Below are 21,743 nucleotides of genomic sequence, written 5' to 3' on the forward strand. Positions count from 1 at the left end.
TTTAGTTGTTAAGGGCCATGACATGGATCTGTTGTATTGCTAAATGTGCACGCAAACTTGGTGATCTTATATTATTCTGTAACCTTGCTCCAGATTTTCTTTTTGTTAAAAAAAGATACTTCTCTTTTCTAGCATATGGCTGCAGCTCACGTATCAGACTCTTGTAACCTTCGTAATTAGTACTAGTACATACCCCTCACCAAACTGGAATACTGAGTTGAACTGTTGGTTACTACTTTTGTTTGTGCACGGTGTCTTTTTAGATCATGGCAGATTGTTATCACCTTACATACATACTGGTCATGCAAGTCGTTATAATCAATTGTGCCTTTTTTGTCGAATTTATCCTGATGATGTTGTAAGTTACTGTCTGGATAATGCTCGGCCAATTAGAACTAAACTAAGTGTAGGCTATGCTGTTTCTCTATCCTGAAATCTAAAGTTCAGTGTCGATCTCATCTAAACTAAGTGGCATTGTCGGACTTTTTGGACATACAATTAGAGATATGGGGATCCAAGATATAATTTAATCTCATCATAAAACGTTTACCATCTGTAAATCAACTGAAGTACATATTTTAGTTTAATAAGCATGTAACTCAGATGTTTTATGCACATAGCGCAAACATGGAAAAATGATGTCAAGGACTCAACATTATGCTATCCTATAATAAAAGGCATCTCTTGTTTCGTTGGTGAATCTGGACTCATGTGCTATTTACGCCGACCATTTTATGAGAAGCAGGCCCATTGCATATTACCCCCAGAATGAAGTTTCTCCATTTGCTAGAGCCGTTCATTGGTCAAGTAGATGATGAAGAATGAACTTGCTGCTAGGCTAAATTGGAGATTACCAAACAATCAAATAGACTTGTTGATAGAATATTGCCCTGTTGTGTCTTGCTTTAGATTTTATTGAAAAACTGTATGTTATTTTCTGGCATAGCTAAAGGTCATGTCTGAAATCCATCCATGGAATTTTTTGAACTAAGAAAAGGTACATGGCACAACAAATTAAAAAGTCTTAAGTTGGTCATGAGTTTTGTGCTTTGTATCTTTACAGATCGTGGCAGAATGTTGTCGATCGCTGGTGAGGACTAACTGATCTCTTAAGTGCCGCGCGCGCAGCAGTGCTACATTGCATAGTGGACAAATCCATAATCTGAAGTCTGCTGATGTTGCCTTTTCAGAGCTACTACTATCAAGCTGGTCGTATTTTGTTGAGCGGTTTAAGCATGGCAGTTGCAAGTCAATTGCGGTTGTTCTTGTTCAATTCATCCTGATCATGTGGCCGGAAAAGGTTATTTCAGTTTAGTATAGTATACTACTATCAAGATGGTCGTATTTTGTTGAGCAGTTTAAGCATGGCAGTTGAAGTCAATTGCGGTTGTTCTTGTTCAATTCATCGAAATCATGGCTTCCTTTACCTTTTGCTCTTCAGAAGAAGAAATACAGAATGCTTTGTGATGTTTTGTGAGCTATACTGATTAGTGAATAGTGAATACTTTTGCTGGTGCTACACTGCATTGAGTTTTTTCTTTGTGTCTGTAGTGTCAAATTTGAGGATGATTTTGTTTATTGTTCCGTCCATGCAAATGTTTGATAATTAACAACTTCCTAGCATTTGGCTTTAAACTTCTTTTATTAATATATGAGCTTGCAATTTGTTTCACATCATTGCTCATTCAGGATCGTTATAATACCTAATGATCGCTTGCAGTTGTTTGTTTAATTATGCTATGATCTTAAGTTGTTTGGTTAAATATTTTCTCATCAAATCTCTATTCTGAACCAAACTATTATTTTCCTTTTGCTTTGCTGGGTTGGCATTCTCTGTTCGAATGTTGGTTTTGTTTTTGATGAAAAACAGACCAGGGCGGGGCCCTGTTTTTCTACAAAATGTTGGCTGTTGTGTGGTTTGTGTGCGTTCTATTTTCTTTGGTTCTGGTCATTATAGATGTTTAATAATTTTTGAACTGAACGCATGATTAAAATGACAAGGAAATTGACCGCTATATACATCATGTCCTGGTCAAATGTGGTGTCAACCTGTAGCAATTCACACGTCCTAGCCAACTGTAACTGCCGTCTGTTATTTGATTTGTGTAGGCAATTTTGGGACTGGCAGGAGGAGAAATGGACTTGCTTAGCGTTTGGTCCTGTCGCTGACTCTTGCAGCTTCATTTGCCTGCATTGATGTACTATACTATACGTACCTCCGTGCTTCAGTGTGTCGCCCCTTTCGACCTGGGAATGGAATGAACCTTTTGGTTTATGATGCCTGTGCTGGAGCTAGTCGGTCCCCCATTTGGATGACGAATCTCATGTATTTTTGCCCGCCCACTCTACTTGCTTAAAAAGGAGACGTCTTGCAAATTAATTATTTGTCAAAAACGTAGCCATTGGGGGGCATGTTGCTGCCGCTCGTCATTTGAGTGTCATCTCTCTAAGTGAAAACCTAAGTTTAGGCTTTGCTGGAGTTAGCGGCATGCTAACTGGTTTCCCCTAGAAGTGTCGCCTAAGGTTTGGTCTTCCGTTGGAGATTGGATGGTAGCCAGAAACCAGAGCAAGGGCTCCAAAAATTGCCTTCGTGTTTGGGTTGTAGCTTGGGTATTCGAGGAGTGAAGGATTTGCTGGGAATTCGGGATCATAGAAAGGGAGGATCTAAATATGGTTTCGAGAAAACAAAGACTTTTTGTGAGCTGTCTTGTTATGAAGGTGAGAGAGATCGGTCTCAAATGTGTCTAGAGAGCTTATGCTATTATGTACAAGGATTAGTATATATATATCGACTGTTCAAGAACTCTTTCTTCAAAAATGAGGCAAAACCTTTGCTTTTCCATTAAAATCATAAGAAGACCGTTGGCCAGTTAACAATAATAATAGATGTGTAGCATATTTAAATTGTTATGACAAGATAAGGTTGAGAACTTGTATATAGAGAAAAAAGTGATCCCTAGTCTATGAAAGGGATTCCAAATGATTATTGATTTTTCACAACTAGAAAAAAATTATCTCTAGTTGTTTACAAGATTCAGCATTTCAGTGACTACCCTTTATCTTATTGCATAAAAAAAGATGTACTACTGCTTTATCCATTGCAAAAGGATTAGCCAAACGGAAAGACTTGATGAAATTCCTGTCGGGGGCCACATACCAAGAGATGTTCATGGGCTTCAATAAGTGACGGTAATTATGACGAAACAAAATTGCTCCACCTACGGACGAGTCTCACGGAAGCTGTCCTACGGACTGATGTGGCGGCCTCTACTCCATCCGTGCCCTCTGAATCTCCGCAGTGGGGCCCTCCTCCCCGCAATCTAATGAGGCCACACCTGTCCGTAACCTCCATTCCGTGGAAAACTGCGTATAAGTGTAGCATCGCTGATGAAGAAAATGCAAGCCATCACCAGGACCCATGCGTAAGCAGCCACGCATGGACCCACACGTAAGAAGTGATGTCAGCATTTTCTGGGTTCATATGTCAGAATTGTTGACCATACAAATTGCTAGTGACGGTATACACCATCATCGAAAACTATATTATGTTACAAATTGGTTGATCAAACGGGACAGTCTTGGCCATAAAAAAAAAGAATTCATTGAAAAAACCTAAACCGTCACCTAAGATGACGAAAAAAGTAGTACCGCCAGCATTTCATTTTCTTTGACGATGCTTCAATGACAGACCATGTGACGATCGAAAGCCATCATAGTGCATTTTTCTGATGAAGATCGATTTTATGTGACAAAAGTTTTTTTTTCCCGAAAAGGAGGTTACCCCCCGGCCTCTGCATCAGAACGATGCATGCGGCCATTTTATTAATAAAACAAATAGTTCAACAAAGTCTCCAGGTCTCAAAACAAGTAAAAAGGCTCACTAAGAGCCATAAGAACATGAAACAGGATAGCCACAACCAACGGAATAAAGTAGATAGGAAACTAAACACCTATCCTATTACATGACCGCCATTCAAATTATGTGATAAAAGTGTCTCATTACAAAAACATTGATTTTGTAGCATCTTCATTTGTGCTCTATTCCAGCCACACAGCGGAAGCATTCCAGATAAAGACACTATCCACTATGACCCATTAGTTCATATTTTGCACAAAGTAGTAGACGAGCGCATAAACTTTGTAGGTGCCTCGATCAGACACCAAATTTGTTTAGCCAGCAGAAAAATAGCATATCTTCTAAACTCATTCCGCCATGAGATTTGGGGAGGACCATTTTATCCCAGGCCGGCCAAGCCGTCGCTTCCTTTTTTTTCATTATCCACTCCCTATCAGAATTATCGTGTCAACTTGGTGAGCTCGGCACAGATAGACGTGGACAGCCTAAACATACTTATAACATAGGTTGGAATGGCCGGTACCGACGACTCAAGTATCACCCTTTTTTTGGCAGGTAACACCTCTTTTGCCCCGGAAGAGGAATACTTCTCTCCCCAGTCAATTAGTCTCTTTCTAATTATTATTTTGTATTGATTGGAATTTACCTTTGTGCATTCTCCCCCAGGTTCAAAGACTACCCAAGAGAGCTCCAAAATTTATTTTATTTCAACAACCGCTTCAGCCGAACATGCCACGGAAACAAGAATAGAACACTTTCACGGATTCACATGTTGTCCAGACGATGATACACATTTGTGTTCATAACATTCTTTATAATATTGGCTTGTCCTGTATTAGCATAGAAAATAATAAGGAGTCATCGGCAAAGACCAGGTGAGAGATACCTGATGCCCGAAAGGTACTAGTCTCCCATAAGTCACCGCCTTATTCATCATAGGAGAGAGTGCATCAACAACGGACAATAATAATAATAATAATAATAATAATAATAATAATAATAATAATAATAATAATAATAATAATAATGGGGACAATGGACCACTTTGCCAGAGGCCTTGAGTAGGTGAAAATTCTTTCAATATTTGCCTGTTCAATTTCACAGAGTACTTGACGTATGTCACACCATAACCCAATAGATCAACGCAACTCAAGAGCCCCATTTAACAAGAGACTTCTTGGCAATGATACAATTTTTATTGATGCAATGAAAAAACACGGCTAACTGAGACTGCTGGTATAAACAAAGTTACATCAATTTTGATGGGACTTGTCATTTCTTGATCACCCATTCACCTTGGTGAATTCTTACAAGCCTCTAGTTTAGAAATTGCAGAAGAGATGTTTGACAAAGTCTCATGACCCTCACATCCCAATTGCGGAACTGAAAGACTGCTTGCTGAATACAACGAGACCACGGGATAAATTGCTTGAAAGGAAGGATGCAGGAATAATGATTCATTGATAAGTCTGGTATAAAAAGCTCAAAAGAACGAAAAAAGAGAGGAGGGATGTGATAAAAACTCAAAAACATCATCGCTACCACTAACAAAAATATGTATCAATGTAGTTTGTGTGCAGTCCACAAACTAAAGTATTTAACATTGAAATTTTATAAAGACATATTTACATCCATATATACATTTGTAAAAATCAAGATTTATTTGACACTTTGAAATGATATTGTGAGTTATTTTAAAGGAGTGTAGTGCATGGTCCAAAAGATTTCTTTGGTGGAATAAAGCCACATGCACATCATTTCATACAATATCATCTTCACTATGACAGCCGGCACGGTGGAGCATGGTTTATATGTTGTAGAGGTCCACACCAGTATGCATTACATTTCGTGAACTTACAAGTTTAAAGGAAACTCCCAATAACTTGAAAAAAAAATATAGGGAATTAGGGATGAATTATAGCCACCTAAAAATTGTCCAAAAATATGATTAGTTGAGTTCGGGAGAGAAGAACGAGAAAAGGTAGCACAAATTCTCCAGGACACAAGTGGCCATATTTTTAGAAGTAGGTTATATTTCCTAAAAATAAGTAGGTTGATCCGGTACATCCCTACGTATCACTATGTTGTTTTGTGATTTTATTTCCCTGAGAATTCACAAACTTCAAAACCTTCTTGGGTTTTACACTCTTCGTGGGCTTCAGTCTCCAACCTTGTTTTGGGCTTCCCGATGTGATCTTCCCTTTTGGGCTCTTCTTCTTCATTGTCTCGTTGGAGAGCCTGCAGTGCACCTAAAAAAAAAACCTCTTCACTCTTCCAGTCCAGCAGATCCCGCATCTCCCTTAAAAAAAAGCAGATCCCGCATAGGTGAGGAGATGAGCAGCCACCCTAGCTCGTCGGCGGCGGCGGCGGCGCCGCTGGACGACGAAGACCTCCTCTCCGAGATCCTCCTCCGCCTCCCCCCGCTGCCGTCCTCCCTCCCCCGCGCTTCCCTCGCCTGTAAGCTCTGGGGGCGCATCGTATCCGACGCCCGATTTCTCCGCCGCTTCCGCGAGCACCACCGCCGCAACCCTCCCCTGCTCGGTTGCTTCGTCCAAGGTACCTCCTACGCTGGGTTGCTCGGTTGCTTCTCCTTTCCCATCGACAGCGGCGACACATTCATGATCCTCGGATGCCGCCATGGCCTCATGCTCATCTTCCTTTGGACTGGGAACCTGCTCCTGGTATGGGATCCCGTCACGGGTGACCAGCACCGCCTAGACATCCCCCCAGGGTTCGACAAGGAGGAAACCATGATTAACGGAGCGGTGCTTCGTGCTGCCGGAGAGGCCCACCATTTCCAGGTTGTCTTGGTAGGCAACTTACACAGGCTGTGGCCTCAGGTGTACTCGTCGGAGACCGGTGTATGGAGTAATCTCGTGTCAACACTGCTTCCGGCGGATGATCCTGATGTACCCACCAGGGTTTACCATGACATGTGCTTGTGATGGTTGGGAATTCCCTTTACTGGTTGCTTTTTGGGAATTGAGTTGGAATACTTGAATTTAATTTGGATAGGCAGAGCCTAAGTGTGATAAATGTGCCAGTGGACATCTTCTATGTCGACAGTTGCTTGTTCACGGTTATGCGGGCGGATGGTGGTGGCCTTGGTTTCCTCTTCATTTCGGGGAACTGCTTCCAGTTATGGAAGAGGAAGACGGACTGTGATGGTGTAGCTTCATGGGTGCTGGGAAGAACTGTTGCACTAGACAAGCTACTTTCCATGAATTCAGAGGAGGGCAGTCAGAGCCCAAGGATACTCGGTTTTGCTGAGGACAATAATGTGGTGTTATTGTGGGCATTTATCGGCGACATCTTTATGCTTCAGGTTAAATCATTGCAGTTAAAGAAACTTTTTGAATCCTACCGCAGTTTCTCCTGGCGTCACTATTATCCATTCGAAGGTGTCTATACTGCAGGTAAAAAGAAACCAAGTTATTTGATATTCTCGTGTTGTTATTGCTGAGTTATGTGGTTCGAGTCAGAGGTAGCAAACGTTTTATCTGTTTACACTTTAGATGTTCATAGAGTAAAACAACGAACAGAATGACTGGCAGAAATAATATATTTGAGGCAGATTGGCAAATTCTGTGTATAATTAGCAAACTATTTTTTATTGTTGCGGGCCTATTGCCATACTCAATTTCATTGTCAGATACAGCTGAATTGTTTTCTGGAATTATAGCAGTGTGTATAGATCTAGTTAGCGCCCCCTTGTACGCATTTAACTGTTTGTTGGAATCTCATTGGTTCCTGGACTTCCTATTCTTGTAGACATGGGCATTGGGGGTGGACATGATGGAGTTAAACTTTTGCACAATACATAACATGATGTATTGACTGAGCAGGCAACTATCTATTAGTAGTAGCCAAATGGAATATTTTTTCTTTCCTGTCCTTCAAGGGTATTTTTTTTACTTTTGCTGGTTGCTACATTGAATTGAGTTTTTTCTGTGTGTATGTCAAGTTTCAAGTTTGAGGATGATTTATTTGTTGTTCCATCAATGCAAATATTTGATAACTAACAATGCCCTAACATTTGGCTTTAAACTTCTTTTATTAATATGGGAATGAAATTGCTTGCACATTATTGCTCATTCAGGATCATTATGATACCTAAAGATCGCTTGCAGTTGTTATTGTATAATTATGCTAATCTTAAGCGGTTTGGTTATATATTTGTCAGCATGCCTCTTTTTGTTAGTTAAACTCGGATAACATCCAATATAGTTTTTCTGATCCAAACTACAATTTTCTTTGTGCTCTGCTGGGTTGGCATTCGGCCATTCTCCACGTACTGGCACTCTGTTCGAATGTTGGTTTCATTTTCGATAACGGTACTGTGGCAGGGCCCTGTTCTTCTAAAAACATGTTGTTTCTGTGCAGTCTATTTTCTTTGATTTTGATCATTCTGGATGTTTAATATTTGTTGAACTGAACACATGATAAAAATGACAAGACCAGATGCAGTGAAAAACTTTAGAATATGCTAACAATAGGAATTGAAGATGTGCTGCTACAAATTAATTGATCTCCTATTGCTCTTCTCTCTATATAATGCTGGTTTTGTCCAGTAATGCTGAGTTGATTCAGTTTTGAGCTTCTGGCGCAATTTTCCAGTGTTTGAATCAAACAAAATTGTGAGATAAGTTGGGATATTACAGATCAGTCTGGCTGATGATGGTATTGGTTTCTCTACAGGTATCAACAGTTAGGATTTCGTTATCTGAGATGCAGAAATGGATTATGCGCTGCAGGTTCGTCCATTCCGTATGCAGAAATGAAATTAATCTTCTCAACTGTGAATCGCCATCTGTTATGTGACTCATGTAGGCAATATTCGAACTGGCAGGAAGAGAAATGAACTTGCTTAGCGTTGGCCCTGTCTCTGAATCTTGCAGTTCATTTGCTTGCATTGTATGCACTATTTTGTTTGCGCACAAATATTTTTCAGCGTGGTTTGCTCATGTACCATGATCTCTGCTTATGCCCATAACGTTTCATTATTTTTATGTGTGTTTGAATTTGTACTCTAGTCCCACAGCATTTCTGAATTTGAGTCGTCTTCTTGAGAAATGAAATGTACCGACAGTGCATATATTACCCCTGTTCTTCAGTGAGCTGAGGACGACCTGGGAATGGAATGAATCTTGTTTATAAAAAAAATAGAGTGAACCTTGCCCTGTAGAATCCTCTCTATTAAAAGCCTCTTAAAATAGTCTATCTGATGAAAAGTCTCTTGCAAATTAATTATTTCTTGAAAACCTAGCTGATGGGCGCATCGGTGTTATCAAGGAAAAGAAACTTTAAGTGAAGTGAAGTGACTATCTAGACGATTTTAAGAATTGTCTGATTTTGAAGGCGAGATCGGACTCAAATGTGTCTGGAGAACTTCTGCTATTATATACAAGGACTAATATATATTGACCGTTCAAGAATTCTTTTCTTTATAACCGAGGCAAAACTGTTGCTTTTTTTTCAATTAAATAAGAAGAAGATTGTTGCTTTTATATATAGAGAAATACGATGATGTGTTGGTTGAGTAGGTAGGCTTATCTTCTGCATGAGTTGAGGTGTCTTGAATTTTTGTTTTGCTTTCATTTTAACTACCATTTCCCAATTACCAAATTGCAAGAGAGGACATGGCTGGCTGTGTCTTGGATTATTTATCCAGGCTTTCCTTCCTCATCACCATCCTTCTCAGCTTTACATTCCCTTCATCATGCTTTAACCTAACCACCTTCTCTTCGATTCACTCATGTTCTCCCTGTTGGATGTGCTCTTTTGTTCGCCATCCCTTCCATGTAGCTACCTTGTGTTCAGTTTCTCTCCACCTTCTGGTAGTATGAACTCTTCTCCCTCTTATTAGCCCAGTTCCTTCTGGTAGTGCGGGTTCTTCTCCCTCTAGCTCCTCATATCTCAGATGACCAGTGACTTAGGGCCCATTCTCAATCCCAACTTGTGAATATGTTTGTGTCTGCTCATAGATAAGAATGCTAACATGTTAAGTACTCCCTCTGTAAAGAAATTTAAGAGTGTTTAGATCACTAACTTATATTTCTTTACAGAGGGAGTAGTAGCCAAATGAATAATTTACATTTCGTCTGCCTCAGGGATCTTTTAGTGTTCTACTTTACCCGGTTGCAGCATTGTATTTGATTGATTTTTTGTGGTTATGGATCTGTTGAGTCCCAGTGTGATTTGTATGTTGTGCCCTGTACATGAATAAATGACAATTAACACCCAAACAGGCTTTTTTTTCAGAAAAGGCAAAGAGATTTTTGCATTTCTTTGTATTGAAAAGATAGGGTTTATGTTACAATCCTCGTAGGAGGTACAGAACTGCTGATGAAAAACGGGGTAATCAGTGCACGTCCCATGTCTGGGGTATGATGTCGCGAAGGCCGCCAGCTCCCACCTTGGCCCAGAGCAATGCCTCTTCCTTGATCTTCACAACAAAGTCTTGTCCGAAGGCAGGGCGCCCTCAAAGACGCAACTGTTGCGGTGTTTCCAGATCATCCAAGGGGTTAACAAGGCCATGGAGGCCAGGCCTTTGCGCATGGACTGCGGTGTCTCCTTCCTGGCAGTGTGCCACCAGTCCAGGAGGGAGGGTTCATGGCTTGGTGGCGTGCACAGACATGCTTAGCCAAGCGATGATGTCATGCCAAACTTGACTCGAGAAGGGGCATCGAAGGAGCAGATGGTCCACTGTCTCGGGGTCCTGGCAGCATAGGAGGCAAGGGTCGTGGTGCTGCAGCCCACGGCGTGCCAAGCGGTCGGCGGTCCAGCATCGGTCCTGGTCAGCGAGCCAGTGGAAGAAGCGTACCCAGGGCGGTGCCCAACTCTTCCATATGAATTTCCAGGACACGCTGTGGATTGATCCCTGGAAGGTAGCCTTGTACCAGGACTTCGCGGTGTATGATCTGCTCGTGGTCCACTTCCAAAGGAGTTGGTCAGGTTCCTCGGTCAGGGTAGTCCGCGCCAAGGTCCTCCAGAGGTGTATGTATTGGCCAATCTCATGGATACCTAGTGTGCCCTCGATGTCGCATGCCCAAGCATTGGCGTGGAGCCCCTCCGCAACAGTTCATGCCTTTCTCTTGCGCTTGGGGATGCAGGCGTGGAGCTGTGGTGCGATCTCGCTGATGGAGCGGCCATTGATCCACCGGTCGTCCCAGAATAGGGATGTATGGCCGTTGCCCAGGACCGTCTCGATGCAGGCGAAGAACAGTGCCCGCTCGTCTGCAGAGAACTGCAAGCCAAGGCAGCTCCATGCCCTGGTTTGGTCAGTGCGGCTCAGCCATAACCATCGAAGGCGCAACGCCATCCTGGTGCGCTCCAGGTCAGGAATTCCGAGGCATCCGAGCTCGATGGGGCAGCATGTCCGGCGCCAGTTGACATGGCAGTTGCCGCCATTGGCTGCCTCACGGCCAGCCCACAAGAACCCTCGTTCTATCTTCTCAAGCTGCTTGATGGTTTTTATAGGTGGCGCGAAGGACAACAGTTGGTGGATGGGGATCGCGCAGAGGATAGATTTCACTGTCGCGAGGCGCCCGGCCTTGTTCATGAGCCTCGCTTTCCAGGATGGCAACTGGCCCCGCACCTTGTTCACGAGCGGTTGCAGCTGCGCGGCAGTGGGTCGCCGAACCGTGAGGGGAATTCCCAGGTAGGTGATAGGGAGCTCGGCCATGGGGCAGCCGAGCAGCTGGACCGCTACGGTTGCCGCAGTGAATGAGGGTGCCGTGCTCTTGGTGTAGTTGACGTGGAGTCCGGAGGCGTGGCCAAATAGTTGGAGGATTTCCTTGACCGCGACGATCTCGGTCGGCATGGATGACAAAACAGCACAATGCTATCTGTGTACAGCGAGATGGCCGGGACCGGCCGCCGTGGGTGGAGTTGCTGTAGTATCCCAAGTGAGGTTGCCCGATTGATGAGCCGGTCGAGGACGTCGACGACAAGGACAAAGAGCCACGGAGACAGCGGGTCGCCTTGCCGGAAGCCACAGCGGTGCCAGATCGGGGGCCCTGGAGCGCCATTGATAAGCACCTGAGTGCTCGTTGAGGATAGCAATATGGCCAGCCACTCCCAGAAGCGTGCGCCAAAACCGTAGCGTTGCAGGACCTCGAAGACGAACGACCAAGAGATCGAGTCTCGAAAGCTTTTGCCAGGTCAAGCTTGAGGAGGGCTCTTGCTGCCTTGAGTTGGTGGAGTAGGCGTGCCAACTGCTTGACCAGAATGAAATTATCATGAAGTCTGCGCCCGGGGATAAACGCGTTCTGGTTGTTGCTGACGAGGCGATCCAGCTTTGGGGCGCGGCATAGCGAGAACAGTTTCGCGGCCTTGGCGACGAGGTGGATGAGGCTTATGGGCCTGTAGTCCCTGAAGCTGGCGGTGTCGGCGCGCTTGGGGAGCAAGGTAAGCAGTGCCTGGTTGAGGCGGGCGAAGCCCTCCCACGCATGTGGTAGAGCTGCTGGAATACGTCCGTGAAATCCTGCCGCACCGTGGCCCAGCAGGCTTTGATGAACTCAGCCGTGAAGCCGTCGGGACTGGGCGCCTTTTGCGCGGGCAGCCGTTGGACTGCGTGCCAAATCTCCTCGGCACCGAAAGGCGCCTCAAGGTCGAGAAGGTCATCGGCCGGCTTGATGAGGTCGTAAAGGTTCATCGAGCAGTTGCGGTCGGCGATGGTGCCCAGCAAGGCGTTGAAGTGGGTGAAGGCCGCGTCTGCGATGTCATTGTGGTCGGAGAGCACACGGTCATCGATGGTGATAGTGTGGATCGTGTTCTTCTGTCGACGGTTGGTGCTCTGTAGATGGAAGGAGCTGTTCGCGTCTCCGTCCTTCAGAGAGGCAATACGTGCCTGTTGGCGAGCAATGGTACGTTCCAGGGAGACAAGCCCAAGGTAGGATATCTTCAGTTGGGAGTGTAGCCATCGTTCATCAGGGGTGAGGGCCCTGTCCTCTTGCGCCTTGTCAAATCTCAAGATCAGCTCCCGCGAGATTGCGAGCTTGAGGCGGACGCCACCGACCGTGCGGGCGCTCCAGCTCGTGAGCGCACGGGCCGTGACCTGGAGGCGCAACACCATGCGCTGGAACGGGTCAACGTGGGTGACCGAATTGCAGGCCGCAATCACCATGCGCTAGTACTCTTTGGCTGGATTCACCCTAAATACTGCTTTCATTATGCATTCCATCTTTGACTAACATATTATCATTAAAAGAGGTGGGCAAAGTATTTTTTTGATGCTGTACACCATAAAAAATATGACATACATTGTAGATTGAAGGAAGTGTATGTGCTAATAAGATGATGCACGATCTCTTAATTGAGGCTTCAATCGCATGTATTTAATTAGATTAGATTTGCTAGCCATTACTAAAAAGTACGACTTCAAGCTCAAAATCAGGTGTTTCTCCTTTTCTACTCGATGAACTCCTCATGTGCCCATGATAACAAAGAACATCTCAAATGATTTGATAAGCTAGGCTGTTCAAAAGTGGCCTCTAAGGCCTTGTACAGTGGTAGGTGCTTAGAAAAATAAACCTTTTTTTAAACAGCAGTGCCTATTAGAAGAGATGCCTAATTAAGCGTCTACCCTCTAGAAATAAGTATCGATGCTTAAAAAATACTGATTTATTTCTCTAAGCACCTCCCCTAAGCGCCTTGCATTGTACGAGGCCTAATGAACTTATCACCGGTATCTTAGCCTATACTATGATCAAATGTAGCCAAAAACCAGATGGTGACATTAAAATTGCTGGGCATGCCACTATTCTAAAAATCACCTATTGCTTCTCAATGTTTGTATTGTTGGCATTGTGTTAATGCCGAGGGGAACCAAAATTGGAGCTTTAGGTACTTGTCCACATTACTTGTGAAGCCAACGTTTACTGTTTGAGTCATAGAGAAATTGTGGGAGATTTTAACTTTAACAGCTTTTCCATGAATGCCTTACACAAATAGGTTTGACTGATGAAATTGATTGCTTCCGCAGGTATCTAGAATTACATTCCGGTGGTTGAGATGCAGAAGTGGCTTTCCTCCCCCTGTAGATTCGTCCATTTTGTATGTTGTGCATGTAGACACTAGTCAACTGGCATGAAGACACAATCACTTGTGTGCCGAAAAGGTATCATCACTGCAGTGATGCTACTATGGGTTGAATTTGTAGCATGATCAGGCAGGTGGCTGAATCATATTACTCTTTGTGGAGGATAGACATCACATGTTTGCTGCAGGAATGCCCAGTGTGCGAGTTCTGCTGAATTAGTTGTTTGTTGCTCAGGTTTCATTTTCCTAGTCCTTGATATGAAGCTGCTGATGTGTTGATGCAGAAACAATACTGAATGCACGCAGTGATGGTTATGGCACATTTAATCGTCTGTTACAAACCATTTTATCTAAGCTTTATGAGCCGCCTAATTTCTTCAGTTTTGGCCACCATGGATATTTAATACTCCTCCGTCCCACAATGTAAGACGTTTAGCTTGCAAAAACGTCTTATATTATGGGACGAAGAGAATACTTCATATCAAACACAGGGTCAAAAGATATTTCACTCTGGTGGAAGTACTCCTTGGTGCTGTGAAGAGTAGAAAATGGCTTGGGTAGAAGGAAGTTCCAAGTGATAAGATTATACGCAGTCCCTTGCTTGAGGCTTGTACTCCCTGAATATGATAAAAAAATTCGATTTGCGACCTGGCTCGCTCGTACATTTCTAAATAAGCATTCCTATGAGCTACTAAGATGTTCCTACACCATGAGCCTCTCGTACCTCTCGTACTGTTCTTTCGGCCTCTACTCAGAACCGCCTGGACATTCCCTCGGGATTCGAGACGGAAAAACCTCGATCGCCGCCGGCAACCACTTCGTGTTCCCGGAGACATCAACCATTTCCATGTGGCCTTGGTAGGCAAACAGAAACAGCGGCCGTACAAGATACAGAAGTCGTCGCCTCTGTTTACTCGTCGGTGAGCGCTTTCCTATCTGATATATATTTTGGCTTCCATCTGCATTGGCTGCATGTACTACCTGAGATTCTATGCCAAGATTAGACAGTCGCTTGAAACAAACAAGTTTGTTTTTGCTAAAGTTGTACACGTCCAATCCAAACAGAATCTTAGAATGCATCTTTTAAGACGAATGAGAATGTTAAAATTAGCCAGCTGAGAATTAGCAAAATAACCAGAAAATTTGTATGCTTAACACGCACAAATACAATATATCAAGCTGCACAAAATTGTACAGGCTACTCTGCTAGTGCAGTTCAGTATTACAAAACATCAACCATCGACATGAAACAAAACAGAGCTGGAAGCTAAAATCACGTGCCGGGTTCATCAGGACCAACGAGTACAAACCAATAACAGTTACATGCATCAGAAAAGGTTCATATCACCTTGTACAAGCTGCTAATAGATACTTCTTCATCTTTATTTATTCATGGAGCACAATAGAGTGCCACCGGCATTAATCGATTTAGCACATCACTCAACCTGCAGCCGCCTTGGTGTTTATCCGGCCCCAAGTAACAACAACAATCACGTACACCCTGTCACATAGCTCGTCGAAGAGGCAAAAGTAGGCATATCTCCACGCCCTTTTGAACAAGAAAGCACAGAACACAAGCCATAGTCCAACCACAAAGCCAGACGTTAGCCCAATGTAGAAGAACATCAATTGGTCATAAGAATTTTCACTTCTCTGTTGATTCCCATGCTCTGGTGGACTGCTGCCTGAGCAATTCCTTTGAAGAGTAGGCCCGCAAAGGCGATTGTTGCCATCGTACATGGACGGATCTTCTGCATACAGAGTGTCGAGTTGACGGCCTATTGGAATTCTTCCTGCAAGATTGTTGTATGACAAGTCCAAGAAGCTTAGATATGTCAAATCTGATAGGCTCGTTGGGATTTCACCGGAGATATTGTTCCTTGACAAGTCGAGTGATTCCAGTGATTTCATATCCCCAATCTTCACAGGAATTTTCTGGCCCAGGTGATTCCATGATAAATTCAAACTCAACAGTCCTTTCAGAGAAGTTATCTCATCTGGAATTTCACCGGTCAAGTGGTTGAGCGACAAATCAATGCTGACCATGTCAATAACTGCATTACCGCTAAACTTAAGCTCTTGCTGCTTCATCACCACAGACAAAATATCCACGGGCAGCCGCTGAAATCTGTTTTCAGTCCACCGTGATTCAAGTCTTGGCAGATGTTTCAGGGTCATACCTATTAATTTTGACAAGGATGATGGAATTGATCCTGATATATTGTTGCTCGCTAAACTGAATTGTTGAAGTAGTACAAGACTTGTGATGTTAGCTGGAATATCCCCATAGAACATGTTATTGTTTAGCTGCAGAAACCGTAAGTTCACTAGGTCTCCGATCCATACTGGTAGTGCTCCATCGAACTTGTTCATTGCAAGATCTAGGAAAGTCAATTCTGAGCATTTTTGGAGCAATGGCGGGAAATTTCCGGAGAAGTTATTATTACTTAAGTATAGGAATGCCAAGTTTGGCATTGAAGAACACCTAGGAAATTCTTCCACAAACATATTCCGGGACAAATCCAAGAAAACTAGGTTTTGCAACTTACAAATAGGTCTAGGAACGTGACCAGTGATGTAATTGGAGGATAGACTTAGTACTGTAAGGTCTGGAGCTCCAAAATCTGATGGCAAAGGTCCCGACAAGCTGTTCATGGATAAGTCCACCTCAGTGAGGCTTCTCGGCAATGTTGGTATCTGTCCACTTAGTTGGTTCAAACCGAGAGAAACTGATTGCAAACTAGTACAATTCACTAACCCAGTTGGTATAGCTCCAGTAATGCTGTTATTATAAAGGTAAAGGTACTCCAGGCTGGTGAAGTGCCCCACCATATTTGGCAGCATTCCTGCCATATTGTTGTGATTTGAGCTCAAGTACTGCAATTTGCTGGACGAACATTGTGGCAGTTTCATCACAAAATCTGTCAGGTTCCCAGACGCAAGACTCCGATCGAGCTCTAGGTACTCTAAATCACAAAGATTTTTCAAGTCCACCGTTATTGTGGCTGAATTACCGTTGTTGGTAAATTCCAGCTGCTGGAGAGAAATCATACCTCCTAGCACATCAGGGAATGGACCATAAAGATAGGTTGAATCGAGTGTTAGTTCCTTGATGCTTGTTAGGTTCCAGAACCAACATGTTTCAATTCGGTGGCCCAAATAGTTACTGGAGAGATCAAGCTGCTCTAGTTTTGTGAGGTTTACGTGCGTAAGCAACTGGCTGGCATTTGGAAGTGAGCAACTGACAAGAATAAGGGCCTTCAGAGATGGGATTGTGTTGGCCACGAGAAACACATCCGCGCCGCTGAGATTTATGTCACTCATATCAAGAAATTCCAGGAAATGGAGATGAGTTAACCATGAGATATCTGATGTGTGTATATCTTGTATTGAACTGAGGTCAAGGTGTCGCAAGTTTGAAAGGTTTCCAAGCTGAGGCGTCAGTATACCTGACATGCTAGTGCAGGAGAGGTCGAGATACTCTAACTTTGAAAGGTTGAAAAACTGAGGAGAGACTCTACCAGACAATGGTGTGCCTCTAAGATCGAGATGTCTCAAGTTTTTACAAGACGAGAACTCTGGAGCGCGACCATTAGGCCCGTGCAGGGATGTCCATGAGAGATCGAGGTACTCAAAGTTTGAAAGGTTTGCAAGCTGAGCAGGCAACCTACCAGAGAAATTTGTGTTTGAGAGATCAAGGTACTCCAAATTTGAAAGGTTTGCAAGCTGAGCAGGCAATCTACCAGAGAATTGTGTCCATGAGAGATCGAGGTGCCTCAAGTTGCTTAAAGAACACAAGAGTTCTGGAAATAAAGAAGTACCGTCTGGTCCAAGTAGGTAGGTCCAGTTGAGATTTAGGTACTCCAGATGCTCGAGAGAAAGCAGGGAAGGACTTATCTTGCCGAACAAATAGGTGCGACCAATGTCAAGCTCGATCACATGGCCGGTTTCGTTGCTGCAGGTGACGCCCCTCCACCGGCAACAATCTTTGTGCCGTTTTTGCCACGAGGCGAGGTTGTCGTAGATGTCGCTGACGGCTTGCTTGAAGGCGAGCAGTGCGTCACTCTCGCGCGGCAAGCAGCTCGCGCCAGCCGCATGGGCCGGCTGGAGCTGCCGGGCATGGGCGGCGACGAAGAAGCCGCAGGACACGGCTGCGGCGAGGAGCAAGGCGAGCAGCCTGGCAACCGAGCGATGCATAGCGAAAGTGCAGCGCTATAGCTTACACAGGCTTCAGGAACAGGAGCTCTTTAGGAGTACTGTATTTTGTGTACAATAGCTTATCGACTGATTGTTTAGGACGTGGAGGCGTCGTTCATAGCCAGTGAGACTAAATGAGAGATGCATATTGTGTGGAAGCCGTCAGTCGTCTGGTCGTCCTGCCTGTCGTATTGTGTGGATCACGCTCGACCTCACGTTACGAATGGTGGATTGATGATCACACATATGCATCAGGGTGGACACGGTCCGAGCCGGTGTTTGGACCGGCCACCGGCGGTCTGGTCCGGACCGGACCGAGCAACGTCGCGGTCCTGTTTTCAGGGACCGGACCGGCAATGGCCGAGCTCGGGCCGGACCGAGAGGACCATGAGGACCGGCCAAGACATGGGCAGGGCGCGCTCTGGAGCTCCGGCGACGGCTCATCGGAGAGATATCTTGCTAGAGGAAGCGCAGCTCATCGAAAAGATGTCTGGGAGTTTGAGAAGAATTAGAGGAAGCTACATGACCAAAACGAACACCAGAGGGACGCTCATCAGCGACGAATCTGACATGACAGCCGGTGGACAGAGATGAAAGGAACGATGGCTGATGCGGTTATGTAGGACATCCCTCGTCGATTTCTTTGACGGAGATGATAGATCCCACGACGGAGGAACTCCTAGACGTGATGGTTCGTCGCCGGAAGGCTGGTGGCCTTGGTGTTATGCGGTGGTGCTCTGCTTGTGCGTTGGACGGCGGCGGTCGCGGCACAGGTGCGTGGCCCTGTCACGCCTTGGCCGCCACGCACTCGCCAAGCCCCCGCCAAGCCCCCGACATGCCCCCGGCAAGCCCCCAGCCACGCCCCCGCCCCGCTCTGGCCATGGCCCCGCCATGCCGCCGGCTGCTTCTTCAGTCTGCTCGGTCGGCCCGAGCTTTAACCGGACTGGACTGGTCGATTTTCGGTCTTGTTTTGAGGGACCGGACCGGCCGATTTTTTTGTCGGGCCAGGACCGAGCCTGCCCGGACCGAGTGGGCCACGAGCCGGTTCAAAAGACCGCTCGTGCCGTCCACCCTGACATATGCAAATATCTCTGTGGAAATTAAACCATCACCTTGTAAATAGTGTTGACCCGGTCGGACACGGCTCTTTCCTATTGATAATCGTGGAAGTATTCGTCTATATATTATCAGGTTTGCTAATTCTTATCCAGAGAGAATCCAAATCTTAGATGGATCTAAAGGTTATTTAGATCAGAATGACTAACTCATATATGATGTTTTTTTAGTGATCTTACATCTAAGTGTTCAATCATCAGATCTCTGTGTCTTTAATTTCGTGCGTGAGTGATCCGCTCAAGTCGTGATCATGGGGTGTCGCGTTGTCACATCGGGGCGGAGGGCTACAGCAGGGCGGGCTGGTTCCTGTTTTTTTTGTTGGGCCGGCCTTTGTTTGTTTTTGAGCTTAACTGTTGGGCTTTGTTTTAGGTGACGTTATGAGATCGAGCTTGTAGCCTCGCTCACGTAGTCACAGGCTCAGTCTTGTGCATACGGAAGTGAAGGAAGTTTGCACAACTGCCAATGGTTGTGAGTTTTTTTTTTTGATATTGCAATCGCTCATGTTCATGTCATTTTTGAGAAGAAGTTTTCTAGATATATTTCACTATTTCTTTTTTTCTTTTAATTTTTTAGGTATGTACCTTTTTGCCCATGTCATCAGTGTCCAATTTTGTTATTAGCCGATTTATTTTTTTACCTTTTTTGGTTGATGCACTTTTTTCATATCAAATTTCTACTGTCTATGTAAGTGTAAACGCCTCGACTTCGGAATTTGGCCTTTTTTTGTAGTTTGTAGTCACCTCATTTGCAACTAGTCATCTAGCAATCGAATTCTTTGTAGTTTCAGTTGCCCAGTTTTGCAAATCCGCCCTCGATTCGTGAATAGTTTTTAATTTCAAAGTTGCAGTTTGTCCTAGTTGCAAATCAATCACCGAGTCAAAATTGTGCCCCAGTGTCCAGTCAACCCTCAACTTGCACCTGGGGCATTTTTTGCAAGTACTCCAGTTGCATGTCCACCTTCGTGTCACAACTAAGGTCATGTCATAGTTTGTAGCCGGCTTGCATGAAGCCCATCGACTCACAACTAGGGGGGGGGGGTGTTTGTTGAGGACCCCCAGTTGCAAGTTGACTATCAACTCACAACTAGCGGCGTGTGTGTGTGTGTGTGTGTGTTTTGTCGTGGCCCCCAGTTGCAAGTCGACCATCGACTCACAAGTAAGGATGTGTGTGTGTCGGGTGGTAGGTGCGACATATGCCAACGGATGGCTTATCATAGTGGGTGCCAGTAAGACGTCGCCGGTGCCTGGAAACGGGATGAGGCGAAGACATGCACGCTGGCGAATCTTACCCAGGTTCGGGGCTCTCCGAGGAGATAACACCCCTAGTCCTGCTCTGCGGGGTCTCCGCATGATCACTAGATCAGAAAGAGTAGCTACAAATGCTCCTGGAGCTACTTGGTTCCAGGGAGAAGAAGAGCAAGGCTAGCTCTTGCTTCCCTCTCTCTACGGTGTGTGTGTAATGCTAAGAAGCCAACCCTTTGCATGGGTGCCCCGAGGGGTTTATATAGGCCTACCCCCCGGGGGTACAATTGTAATCCGGCTGGGCGCGGGTCCCAGCCGTCAGCGTGTACGCTCGCCGGCTTCTCTGCCGGCCGCTGGGGCCTGCCGACTGGTGGGTCCCGCCGGCTGCCGGCCTCTCGGTCGACAGGCCGGCCCCACCGCCTAGGGTCTTGTCGGCGGCTGCTTACTGTAGCCTCGTCCCTGATAACGAGGGCTTCGTCGAGGTAAGCGTGGCTACAGTGCGCCGCCTCGTGGGCTCTCACTGTAGCCTTACCTCGTCTTGTCTCCTTAATGTGGCACATGCTTTGAGGGAGGGGGGTAGCCGGCTTCTGGGGGCCGGCTACGCCCTTCGCCGACTGGGGGAGGCCGGGCCGCCTTCGCGCCTCTCTCTGGCTAAAGGGGCCCGCCGCCTGTGGGCCATACTGGCGTCTGTCGTGGATGACGTCGAGGCCAGCATGGCTACAGTGCCGAGCCGGACGGGAGATGGCTGACCCGTACGGCGTCCTGTGGCCATGCCTGCCTCGGGCTTCGGGGGTAGTGGGCCGCACTGTGGCCACACCCCGTCTTGTCACTGTTATGTGGGTGTAGTTTTGGTGGGTGCGGTCTCGGCCGGCTTCTTGGAGTCGGCGCTCCTCGTGGCCGATTCTGGGGAGTCGGCGTTCTTCATGGCCGACTCTGGGGAGTCGGCCATCCCGTGGTTATCTTGGGGGGAGGTTGCTGAGGCTGGGTCGCCTTCTGAGAGTCGGCTTCAGAAGTAGCCGGTCCGGGAAGGCGGCCCAATGCTTGACATGCTTGAAGGCCCAAAGGCCTGATAATTCTTTGGAAGAGCCAGGGGCAGTCGGTTAGGCTACCCGTGGCCATTTACTCCGACAGTAGTCCCCGAAGCTGATTGGGCTTCGAGGTTGGGTAGGAGTTGAGAAGCTCGATCAGCTTCCTATCTCGACAAGCCGGCAGCTGGGAGCCGGCTTTGGTTAGGCGCGCCGTCTTGGCCAAAAATTTCGGAGTCGGAGGGCGGGAGCTCGCCAGCGCGTGCA

At 45.7% G+C, this 21,743-nt stretch overlaps 1 protein-coding gene and 1 long non-coding RNA gene across 2 annotated transcripts; one reads left to right on the forward strand and one right to left on the reverse strand.

The window, feature by feature from the left end:
- The first annotated feature begins 6,126 nt into the window (after window positions 1–6,126).
- LOC123143293 (uncharacterized) lies at window positions 6,127–14,277 on the forward strand. Its single transcript, XR_006470779.1, has 3 exons — window positions 6,127–7,272; window positions 8,555–8,610; window positions 13,842–14,277. It is a non-coding gene; the product is annotated as an uncharacterized lncRNA (long non-coding RNA).
- A 766-nt stretch (window positions 14,278–15,043) lies between these two features.
- LOC123143294 (receptor-like protein EIX1) lies at window positions 15,044–18,194 on the reverse strand. The gene has a single exon (XM_044562153.1). It carries the CDS (start codon window positions 18,092–18,094, stop codon window positions 15,338–15,340), a length of 2,757 nt encoding a protein of 918 aa, XP_044418088.1. The 5' UTR covers window positions 18,095–18,194; the 3' UTR covers window positions 15,044–15,337.
- Between the last annotated feature and the right edge of the window lie 3,549 nt (window positions 18,195–21,743).

The sequence above is a fragment of the Triticum aestivum genome, chromosome 6D (genome assembly GCF_018294505.1).
Source record: "Triticum aestivum cultivar Chinese Spring chromosome 6D, IWGSC CS RefSeq v2.1, whole genome shotgun sequence".
NCBI lineage: Eukaryota > Viridiplantae > Streptophyta > Magnoliopsida > Poales > Poaceae > Triticum > Triticum aestivum.